Source organism: Notolepis coatsorum (genome assembly GCF_963971535.1).
Source record: "Notolepis coatsorum genome assembly, chromosome: 1".
Lineage (NCBI taxonomy): Eukaryota > Metazoa > Chordata > Actinopteri > Aulopiformes > Paralepididae > Notolepis > Notolepis coatsorum.
This window is the reverse complement of record NC_140165.1, coordinates 56,744,075-56,756,685: the sequence shown is the minus strand read 5'-3', so window position 1 is coordinate 56,756,685 and position 12,611 is coordinate 56,744,075. Positions and strand designations below refer to the sequence as shown.

At 40.2% G+C, this 12,611-nt stretch overlaps 1 protein-coding gene across 1 annotated transcript in view; it reads right to left on the bottom strand.

Moving 5' to 3' along the window:
- The window catches only part of als2b (alsin Rho guanine nucleotide exchange factor ALS2 b), a 131,913-nt gene that overhangs the window by 40,373 nt on the left and 78,929 nt on the right, over window positions 1–12,611 (bottom strand). Inside the window, exons 15-16 of the mRNA XM_084313622.1 lie at window positions 3,777–3,905; window positions 3,161–3,184 (exon numbers count right to left, since the gene is read on the bottom strand). Coding sequence (XP_084169748.1) covers window positions 3,161–3,184; window positions 3,777–3,905 — 153 coding nt within the window. The remainder of the gene's footprint in view (window positions 1–3,160; window positions 3,185–3,776; window positions 3,906–12,611) is intronic.

The window sequence follows — 12,611 nt, the reverse complement described above, 5'->3', positions numbered from 1 at the left end:
CTGACTTTGGTAGATTGGAGATCAGGGGGGCTGCTGCGATTTGTATGAGTTTTTAATTGTGAGCATTTGTTTTAACCTAGGTGGTGTGCCAGATGGGTGGAGAAGATTGCCACATAGGACAATGATACAATACAGTGTTTTGACTATGTGTGAGTGAATTCCGTGTGCTTTCCTGATCGACAGGTTAACTCGTCATTATATGACTAAAAGGAGTCGTATGGATTAAATATAAAAGTAGGATAGTGGCCACTGATTTAAATCTTTTTATTTAAGTTCTTGCGGTAAACCCCACCAATCTGGCACGCAGGTCAAAACAAATGCTAAGAATTCTTTGGATTTAATGTGTACGTAAATCTTTTTAAATGTTTATATTATAAAATACATTTTGTTATAAATCTTTTTAAATGGTTTTAGCTTGAGGATTTTTTTTTTAAATATTATTCTCATTGACCCAGGTCTGTTTCTGAAAAAAAAAGAATAATAAAAATGTAATTACATTAAATATTTTAATAAAGACTTGTACATGGGGTTAAAGGAAAACTAAGTAGTTTCAGCCACTAGATGTCACTAAAGCACTACCAAAACACCACCTCTACCATAAAACGTAGTTCTCATCAAACTGTCAAAGTAGGCATTGCAGATAAAATATGACTCCAGATCCAGCAATATTATATCCATCTTACCACTATAAATGTTGTCAGAAACATATTTTAGGTTCAACTTTAGGCAGAAGGGGAGAAAGTTGAAAAGCGAACGAGGAGCAGAGAACCAGGGACCGGCCACTAGCAGCGCGTGTATCCAATCAGGTGCATTCCACGCGGGGAAATGGCAGGTAGGGAGGAGATACTAGGGCTGGGCGATATAACGATAACAATAAATATCGCGATATATTTTAATAATCGATATCGAATATCGAAATTAAAAACAAATCGATTTTTTTTTTTGTGACTTGCAACAGGGCAGTTTTAAAACCAGAGACAGTGGACAGACTTGTCTTTCTTGCCTGCAACTTAAAGTAATGGCTTTGCTTGTCCAAATGACAATACTGACCAAATTGAGATTTATTTTTCTCTTGTCCATTTATTTTGTTTGCTTTCTAATTTAAAATACAGTTTGAAACCGTCTGTACACAGTAGGCTATGTGTGCTAGCAGAACTAGACTCCAGTCACGAGTCACGGTGCACATGTGCGGTGGTTTGTCCACCAAAAAAGCGCCAACAGATCGAAAATAAACTAGCAGAGCCAGAACTGTTCAACTGCCCTGGAGCCACAGCCAGCAGAGAAGCTGGTTTACTTTCGCTTTTAAACCAGCTGCAGCCTGAGAACTGGAGTGTGAGGGGATGTAACACTAAAGATGGCGGCAATGACAAAGAATTGCTGCAAAATAAACATACATCTGTTGTTAAAAAAATTAATATATATATATATATATATATATATATATATTTTTTTTTTAATACTTATAACAATTAGATAATTATCGATATCGAGAAATATGATAACATTATCATATCGTTATCGCGATATGATTTTTTTCCATATGGCCCAGCCCTAGGAGATACATGCACAAAATAACGTGCACATAACGTGCACTCGCTGACGTTTCTGGGTCGACGCCCAGAAATGTCCAGAGCAGCAGAATAAGAGAATACAGGCAGGGGGAGGAGTCTCTGTAGATAAACACACCTCCACACTTGTTTTAAGTGATGGTTGAGAGGGATTATGTTTGCATGAGTCTACACATTGTTTTAAGTGATGGTTGAGAGGGATTATGTTTGCATGAGTCTATACATTGTTTTAAGTGATGGTTGAGAGGGATTATGTTTGCATGAGTCTACACATTGTTTTAAGTGATGATTGAGAGGGATTATGTTCGCATGAGTCTACACATTGTTTTAAGTGATGATTGAGAGGGATTATGTTTGCATGAGTCTATACATTGTTTTAAGTGATGGTTGAGAGGGATTATGTTTGCATGAGTCTAAACATTGTTTTAAGTGATGGTTGAGAGGGATTATGTTTGCATGAGTCTACACATTGTTTTAAGTGATGGTTGAGAGGGATTATGTTTGCATGAGTCTACACATTGTTTTAAGTGATGATTGAGGGGGATTATGTTTGCATGAGTCTATACATTGTTTTAAGTGATGATTGAGAGGGATTATGTTTGTATGAGTCTATATATCGTTCTACTCATTATACTTTTAAGGTTTGCTGCCTGTTGGGAAAGGAAGCTTTTGCTTGAATGTGCAAAGTCGCGTCACAGATGGGAACGCTAACCGTCATAGACCCCTATCGTACCGGCGAATTAGGTGGAAAATATTTTGCCTTGGTTACGCTCCTTTCACCTCTCCACACACTCTGTTCTACTGGTAGGGGAGGGCAGGCAAAGGTCCGGGCTTGGCTCGAGGGCACATCGGGCTGTAGGCACTGATATCAGTATGTGTAGGTTGATATCAGACCAATACCGGGCTATAATAAGTATTAGAAGTCCCCAATACTACATTCTGATACCAAAAGCCTAGTTTAAACACATAAGAAATCAATGCTGAGTGACTCGGTTTTCTGTAGTATGTAGTACACAGAAACATGTGAGATCTGTATCTACTGAGAAACACATTACAATCAACGTTTCTCCAAGGACTGTCGGACATCACTGAAAACAATGTACATATTATTACCACTTTTAAATCCGTTTACAGTTAACAGGTTTGGTGCGTGTTGTATTTGTACCAATAGGAAAGCATCACCAGGCATTGGGCTGTGCTTCCTAACACACCCATATACAGTATGTGACCAGGCACAGATAATAGGGTCTTGTTTATTTATTTTTTTACATTATATAAAAGTACAGGTTCTTACCTTCAAATTAAGCCATCACTTGTACAAATCGGGCAGATAATTTTGCGGCTTGTGTTGGAGGCAAGTATCAGAATGAGTGATTTCTTTAAATGAATGACATTCGTCTGGACGTTTGGTAGTCATATTCTTTATTGAAATTCACTCCGACAGCCCTAGTCCTGAGCCAAGCCCTGGACCCAGAGGGGTGGGGGGGGGGCATGGAGCCCTGGACTCAGAGGGGTGGGGGGTGGGTGTGTGGGGACATGGTAGGTTGGGGGTGTACTGCTATACTGAGGATGGTCACTGACTGTGTACTTACGAGACCTTTATAAGGTGCCACGCCCTTGATAGCACAGAGACAAACACACAAACGCTTGAGATGAACACCAGATACAGCCGTCTTCCCCCTCCACAGAGTATATATGACAACAAACAGGTGGAGAAAGGCAGGATATTGCAGTGTGTGTGTGTTAGGGCTGAGCCCAAACATTCAAACGTTCTGACCTTCGTTCGTTACGTTGGCATTCAAATACTAAATCAACATTCGAATTTCCAATTTTTTTTTTTTCTTTTTATATATTTTTTGTATGTGTCTATTCATTCTGTTTAAACCAATGGGGTTTTTCTTCACAGTTGCAGATAAAGATTAGGCTACTGATATACAAACTGATATTCATTAAAGAAAGTTGATTTAATAAAAAAATATACTAATTTAATCAGATTAATCACTTTATTCAAATTGAGGATTTAGTTTGAGGATATTTATTAAAAATGTTATATTATTTTGAATATTGTTTTTTTAAATATATATATTTTTTTATTAAAAACGAAGGTTCGAACGTCCGTTCAAAAAACCCTGACTAAGTTCGAATCCCAAAAACAGGCTTCGGGGACAGCCTTAGTGTGTGTGTGTGTGTGTGTGTGTGTGTGCCCACCTGCGCATGGACGAGCGCGTCGTTGAACAGGATGAACCAGTTGACGGAGAAGCGGCCGGCGTTCTGCAGCGTCAGAGCCTTGTTGCTGCTCTCACAGACCAGGCGGCGCTGCGGCTTCCTCAGGGAGTCCTGGGGACACGTGGAGACCGGGTCAGGAATAGGGATGCACCGATCCGACTTTTTCAGTCCCGATACCGATACCCGGCCGATACCGAGTAGCGATCCGATTCCCATTGTTCAATTAATAAACTGTATGCCTCATTGTGTGGAAGAGACTGGGATCATTCTTTTGTGCAAGGCAACATCAGGCTTGACTTAAAACATTACTTTCCTAACTTAGTGAAACAAAATGTAACAAATTAACACATAGATATAAATGTACTGAATTGTTATTATTTTTTTTTTTAACAATATATTTATTGGGTTTTAGTTTGCAAATTACAACATGTATATCAGCAGAGCAGTATTCAGCAAACATTTTCACCCCGTTCTCCCTCCCCTAACCCCACCCCACACAAAATAATAATTAACTTCAAAAACAGGTTCACATAAGGATACAGATTTAAATAATAAAAAATAAAAAATAAACATAAATAAATAATAATACAACCAAAATGTTTTACACATTAAGTAAAGGGTGTTTCTTGTCGTTTTTACACAATAATAAGAGTTGTCCCACAGTACTCCCCCTAATCCTGTTCTTGTTGAAGCAAGTTCCCAACATTCGTATTATGCTTTAAGAAGTACACAAATGGTCCCCAAGCATTATCAAAAATGTTTTGTTTACATCTAACAATATACACCATCTTTTCCATTGACATATTTGAAGCCATTTCTTTAATCCACATACCAATTCTTGGTCCATCAACATTTTTCCAATTAAGAGCTATTACACGTTTTGCTTGTAATATGCACATATCTATAAATCTAAACTCTTTGCGTTGTAGATGTGGGGTGGTAGGATATAAACCAAGAATAAAAAGCTTGGGATTCAATGGCAACTTCTTTGATAAAATTTGATCGATCAGATCAATAACATCTTGCCAGAAGGTTTTCACTTTCACACATTCCCATATGCAGTGGAACAGTGTCCCTCTTTCCTCACTACACTTAATACAAGTATCTGGAATATTATCATTAAACTTATGCAATTTAACAGGAGTTATATATGTACGCATCAGCCATTTATATTGTATACGTTTTAGGTTGCTACTGACTGTCTGACTCTGTGCCTCTTTACATGCCACGCTCCATTCTTCTAAAGATATTTCCTCCTCTATGTCTTCGTTCCATTGATTCAGTTTTGATTCAGATGATTCATCTGAACCAGATACAAATAAGTCGTATAGCATTGAAATTAGACCCTTACCATAACAGTGTCTAGTGACTGCTACCGCTAAGATGGAAATGTTCGGTATATCCAATGAATGGTTCTGAGATGATATAAAACTCCTTAGCTGAAGATATTTAAAAAAGTGATGTTTCGGAATATCATATTTTGTAGATATTTCCGCAAAGGACATGAATACTTCATCCTCCTCCCTGTATACGTCTTGCACTTTCCTTAACCCCTTTTCAGCCCATACTTTAAATCCACTATCGTTTTGCCCTGATTTAAAATTGCCATTGCCCCAAATAGGACTGAACCTGGATCGGGGCGTATTTATATTCAAATATTTGAGTGTGTCAAACCACACATCTATCATGTTTAAAATAATGGGGTTGTCTGTATTTTTCTTTAGATATTTAAGGTCTCCAGAATACAAATACAGGTGCAAGGGTAAGCTCGGTTTAACAGAGCAGGATTCTGAATGGATCCAAGCAGGGGGATTCTCCGATGAGAAGTAAAACATGATCGTCCGCAATTGTGCTGCCCAGTAATACCATTGGATATTTGGGCATTTCAGGCCTCCTCGGTCATATGGTAGGTAAAGTAGAGATCGACGTAATCTGGGGCGTTTATTTTGCCAAATAAAGTTGGTAAACAGTTTCTTGATTCTTGTGAACAAAGACGAGGGGGGAGGTAAAGGGATATTCTGGAATAGGTAGAGAAATTTAGGGAGTATATTCATTTTTAGAATATTAATCCTGCCGATAATTGAGATAGGTAAGGATGTCCAACGCTCTATTGAAGAAGTACTAGCTTCCAGAATTGGGTCATAGTTTATCTGAGAAATCTTATTCACCTCAGGGACAATTTTTATTCCCAAATATGTGAATGTATCTGTTGAGTTGAGAGTAGAAGCACAAACAAGCCCATCCTCCCTCTCTCTTTCATTGAGTAACATTATAGATGATTTGGAGTGATTCACTTTATAGCCAGATATTTTCCCAAATGTTTCAATAAGACTTAGGAGTGCTGGGATAGATCTGTGTAGATTTTTTAGCATTAATATTACATCATCGGCGAAGAGGGCTATCCTATGTTCTATATGACCTTCTTGAATCCCATGAATATCACTGTGCATCCTCACCGCTATAGCAAATGGTTCGATCGCAAGAATGAAAAGTAAGGGCGATAAAGGGCTCCCTTGTGGGCAACTTCTACTAATTTTAAAGGGTTTAGAGACCTTGCTATTCGTCAGAACTTCTGCCGTAAGCCCTGTACAAAGCAATCTAACCCATTTGACAAATGTGTCTCCAAAGCCAAATCGTGTTAACACCTCAAACAGATAAGGCCACTCGACACGGTCGAAGGCCTTCTCTGCATCCAGTGAGAGTAAGGCAGTGTCTGTCGCCCCCTTGTGGTTATATAAAATATTGAGCACGCGTCGGACGTTATGAAAACCCTGTCTCCCTTGAATAAATCCATTCTGGTCTTCCCCCACCACCCTAGGTAGAAGGACCTCCAGTCTTCTTGCAATAATTTTACTAATAATCTTGGTATCCGAATTTTGGAGGCTGATTGGACGCATATTTTCACATTTTGTATTAGGTTTCCCTGGTTTTGGAAGTAAAGTGATTAGGGCTCTCCTCATAGATGTGGGGAGAAGACCATTCTCGAAGGATTCCTGAAACATCTCCAAGAGGGGTGATATTAATTTAGTTTGGAATTTCTTATAAATATCTATGGGGATGCCATCTGGGCCTGCTGCTTTTCCAGCCTGCATACAGCCGATTGCATCAGCAATTTCAACGCCAGTTATATTTTGATCTAAAGCCCTACTTTCCTCCTTTGAAATTTTGGGAATATCTAGGTCGTCTAAGAATTGTGTTTGCATGTCCAGGTTAGGAGAACATTCAGAGCTGTATAATTTCCCATAGAAGACTCTAAAAGCCTCATTAATCTCTGTTGGGTCCACTATAGTTCTACCATTTGGGGCTTCAATACAATTGATGGATCTTTCTGCTTGTTGTTGTTTAATGCGCCAGGCGAGAAGTTTTCCAGGCTTTTCCCCCTGATCATAGTAGGACTGTTTGAGTCTTATTAGGTCGGCAGCGGCTTTGTTAGCTGCTAATTCATTGTACTGTGATCTAAGCAGTAGTAGTTTTGAATGAGCATCTGTAGTCGTATGTTTATTATGATACATTTTTTATATCCTGATCTAATTTCTTGATTGATTGAATTGATTGAATTCTCCATTTCAAGTCTTGTAGCCTTTTTCTTTGAGCTAGTGAAAGAGATTATTTGTCCCCTAATAAAAGCCTTGAAAGCCTCCCACCTCATGCCAGCAGAGGTCTGGGACTTGTTGCATTCAAAATACAAGTCAATCTGTTTCTCCAAAAAGTCTATAAATGTGTGATCCGTGAGCCATCCTGGTTGAAAACGCCATCTTGGTGGGTCATTCACTAGGTTAGTATCTTCATAGTTCAAGGATACCGCTGCGTGGTCCGAAAGAACTATACTGCTATACTGACATTCACCTACTTTGGAGGCAAGCAGTGCTGAGACTAAAAAGTAGTCTATGCGTGAGTGTGTTTTATGAGTGCTGGAATAGCAGGAATACTCCACTGCATTTAATTCCTTCATAAAATGATGTATTGTCTTTCTCGACTTATTGTGAGTGCCTTCTAGACCAGTTGACCTGTCCTTTGAAGGGTCCAACGTACAATTAAAGTCAACAGCTATTATGTATTGTCCAGGAAGAGTTGAGGCTGTCAAAAATAAATTATAATAGAATTTAGGGTCCTCTTCATTGGGACCATAAACATTTATCAGCGTTAACGTTTCAGACAGTAACCTACCCTGGACCATAATATATCTACCTGCAGTGTCCCTTACTACATTATGTACCTGTAATGGGACAGACTTATGAATTAGTATCATAACCCCCCTGGCATGAGTGGTGTAGGGGGCAGATAACACTTGGCCCTGCCACCTTTTTGCTACTTTAGGAACATCTTCATTCAAAAGATGCGTTTCTTGTAAAAAAACTATTTTTGATTTCAAATATTTTAACCTGCTCATTACCCGTTTCACCGTTGTAATTTTGTTCAAGCCCCTACAATTCCACGAAGTAAATTTCACCTTGCAGTTCTCTAACATTAGTTAATTAATATATATATATCCATTATGAAAAGGTACATAGACAGCCACACCCATATGAGAGAAGAAAAAATAATGGTTCTTCCTCTGTGATGTCGTTTTCGTTCCCCTTGTAATCCTCCCACTTTCCCCATCTTTCTCCAAATTTCTCTTCCTGTAACCTCAGCATGTGTGTTATCCTCTCCATATCCTGTATCTCTTCCACTATTCCTACCCATTGTGCTATTGTCGGTGGGTCTTCCTTGTACCACAGTCTCGTTATTGCTTTTCTGGCCGCTATCAACATTATCTTTATTAAATATTTGTCCCCCCCTTGTATTCCCTTGTGTGTCAGGTCTCCTAAGTAAAGCACCAGTCCTGTTTGTGGTAACCCGTATCCTAATATTCTGATCATTGCCTCCCCTATCTCCTCCCAATACCCCTTCAGCTTCTGACATCCCCAGAATATGTGCGTGTGATTTGCCCCCTCCTTCCCACACATCCTCCAGCATGCTCTTTGTGTTGGTGCATATTTTCCCTTCAGCTCTGGGGTTATAAAGAATCTGATTATGTTTTTCCATCCAAACTCTTTCCATATCCTCGATCCTGTTGTTGAATGTTGCACCTCGCATATGTTCCCCCATTCCTTCCCTGTTATTTCTATCTCTAGCTCTCTCTCCCATTTCTCCCTTATGTAATCGGTCGTGTGTCCCTTGCTGTTCATTATAGCCCGGTATATTGCTGATATTACTCTTCCTTGCCCCCCTTCGTATGCCCATACTATCATCTTTATTATTCCATTCTGTTCTTCGTCTTTGGCCCCCCTTATTTCTTTGTTGTAGTAGTCTCTAACCTGTAGATATCTGAAGTGGTCCCTGTTTTCTAGTCCAAATTTCTCCTTACATTTTTGTAGTGTCTGCATTTCCCCCTTCTCTATCATTTTGCATATCGCTGTTGCCCCCCCCCCCTCCTCTCCCACCTTCTGAATCCATGGTCTAACCTCCCTGGTTTGAATCTCTTGTCATGTGCTACCCATCTCAGAACCCCTGACTGCTTCTCCAATTTGTGTGTTTTTACTACTCTGTTCCATATGGTCAAGGTGCATTTGGTGATTGGATCTAATAGTCCCTCTTTTTCTTTAAATAGTTCCCTATCTCCCACCAGAGCTTGTACCTTGTATCCCTCCCCTTCTTTTTCAATGTCTTTCCATCTTGCCTCATATCTGTCGTTACACCAGCACGTCACTGCTCTCAGTTGTGCTGCATAGTAATAATCTTGTAGGCTGGGTACTGCCATCCCTCCCTCTTCCTTTGGTAGTTGTAGTGTTTTATATCTGACCCGTGGTCTTCTCCCCGCCCATATGAACCTCGATATCAGTCTGTCCCACTCCCTGAATTGATTCTGTGGTATTTGTATCGGTAGTGACTGGAATAGGTACAGTAACCTTGATAGTATGTTCATTTTAATGACCTCTATTCTTTAATTGAAGTCCAAGGGCATTACTGTCCATCTCTCTAAGTCTCTCTTGATGTTCTGATTTATCTGTGTATAGTTCGCCTCAAACAGTTTCTCCACCAACGTGATGTTCACCCCTAAGTATTTAATCTTGTCCATGTCCCATCTTATCCCGTACTGTTCCCTAATTTCCGTCGTTGGGGTATAGTTCCATGCTAAGGTCTGTGTCTTTGTCACGTTTAGTTTGTATCCCGAGTAGTGGCCATATTCCTTCAGTAGATCCATCAGTGCCGGGAAGCTCTTGTCTGGTTGCCTCATGTATACTATCACGTCGTCCGCAAATAGGCCTAGTTTATATTCCGTTCCCTTTATCCTTACTCCCTTAATGTCCTCGGTCTGTCTGATCAGTTGTGCCAGTGGTTCTATGAAAACGGCGAAGAGCGTTGGTGAGAGACAACATCCCTGTCTGGTAGCCCTCTCTAATCTGATTCTATCCGTCAAGCTGCCATTCACCTTAACCCTCGCTGTCGGTTCTTGATATAGCGCCTTGATCATCTTCATCGCCCTCCCGTTCAGTCCGAACCTCATCAATGTTTTATATAAAAATGTCCAGCTCACACTGTCGAATGCTTTTAGGCATCTAGGCTAATCAGTACCGCGCTACCACCTTGTTTTTGTATCTCCTCTACTATGTGTAATGTCTTTCTCACGTTGTCCTGTGTCTGTCTCCCTTTAATAAATCCAGTTTGATCTTCATCTATAATGTCTGGCATAAACGTCTCAAATCTCTTTGATATTATCGATGTATACATCTTGTAATCCACGTTGAGTATGGACACAGGTCTGAAACTACTACATAATTCTCTATCCTTCCCTTCCTTCGGTATCGTGGTGATTATGGCTTCCTTCCACGAGGGGGGCATTTTTCCCTCTTCCATCGTGTGTCTGAACGCCACCCCTAACATGGGTGCTAATTCCGTTCTAAATGTCTTGTAGAATTCCGATGGGAATCCGTCGCTCCCCGGAGACTTGTTGTTTTTAGCTCTACTAATTGCCTCTTCCAGTTCTCGTTCCGTAATTATTTTATTTAATTCTTCATTCTGTTCTTTCCCTATTGATGGTAACTCTAGCTTCTCCAGATATGCTTCTATTTCCTCTTCTCCCGCTGCTTTTGGCTGTGTATAGTTTCTCATAGTATTCTCTAAATGTCCTCTCTATTTCAGTTGGGTCTCTCAATATTTCATTAGTCTTTATATCCCTTATTGTGTGTATCGTGTTCAACTTCTGTTGCGTCCTAATTCTCCTAGCCAACAATCTGGTCGCTTTTGGTCCCCCTTCATAGTACGTTTGTTTCATGAACCTCGCTTTCTTTTCTATTTCCGTCAATAATTCCCTATTTATCCTGGCCTTTACTTCTTTGATTTCTCCGAGCGTTTCCTGTTCTTTTGATATCTGGTGTCTCCCCTCTAGCTTCTTCAGCTTCCCTATCAGATTGTGATATGTCTCCGTTCTGGCCTTCTTTAGCATTGCTGTCTTCTCCATCAATTTCCCCCTTATCACCACCTTCAGTGTGTCCCATAGAATGTTCAGATCTACCGCCCGTTGTCATTTTCTTCCTTATACCTGGCTATCTCCTCCTTGATCTGACTCACCACCCCCTTGTTTTGTTTTTGCTTTTATTGCATTTTAATAACCTACTCAATGTCACGGAGTGGCACTGCAGATATACCCTAGTCTTGGGATTCGTAAAAGTGCATTACTGGCAGATCCTGGTAGTGGCGCTGTCTCGAGAATGGAGTACTCCTTGTTTTCAGACCGGATGTTATTTTTTTTTCATTCAGGCCTAGTTTTTCTGTTAGCCTGAAGCGAGGGCTTCAGCCGATCGCCTGGAATACTTTTTGCGACGCGGAATTCAGTATGCAGTAAAGGAATATAGCATCAGCCAATGGACATATCGATCTACCAGATGGCGATCAATAACTGGGAAATCCTTTTTGGGATCCAACCGGCAACAGGTAAGAACGATTTCACGTAGATTTCATGCTGATCAGGCCTTGTTATCATAGCCAACCAGCCGATCAGTGAATGAGGCTACAATAACGAATGGTAATCAATAATCAGAAACGACGTCCCCCACCCCCCCCATTTCATGCATTCATGGTGGAACATGATACCGATCATATGCATTTTGATTTTTAACTCTAACTTGTGTATGGCCGAAACGGCAATCGATTTAACGTTATTAGCTTAGCGCCTTATAACTAGCCTTGCAGGAATTACCCCAGACCATTCTGATATAAAGTTCATATACACGACGCTATAAAACGGGAACGTATTGATGAAAACATTATTTCTTTAAGGCATATTGAAGGGAAGGTTTATAGTGTCAATTGACAATGAGAATAGACACATAGCAATAATTTTAAATATAGATTTAGGATCTGACGAGATGGTCCTCTCTCCCCCTCTCACTTCTGGGAAGGGTTAACCTGATAAAGATGGTGGTCTCACCCCGATTTCTATACGCTTTTCAGCATATACCAATATTTATTAATAAAGCCTTTTTCACTTCAATTGATCAATTTATAGGTTCATTCCTGTGGGGTAACAAAAGAGCACGTATTAAGAGGACGATCATGCAACTTCCCAAATCGGAAGGGGGTTTGGCTTTGCCCAATCTTCGCTATTACTACTGGGCGTGTAATATAAACAAACTCCTTTACTGGAGGACCAGGAGGGAGTAAGAAGACCAACCCCAATGGGCTCGGATGGAAGTCTCCTCTTCAAAGTACTCACTCTGGTCTGTGGCAACATCCCAACTACCCATTTCGATCCCTATTAAACAGGTGGCTTGGAACCAAATTGTGACGGATACTTTGAAAATCTGGAATCAGTTTAGGAAACAATTTGGCCTA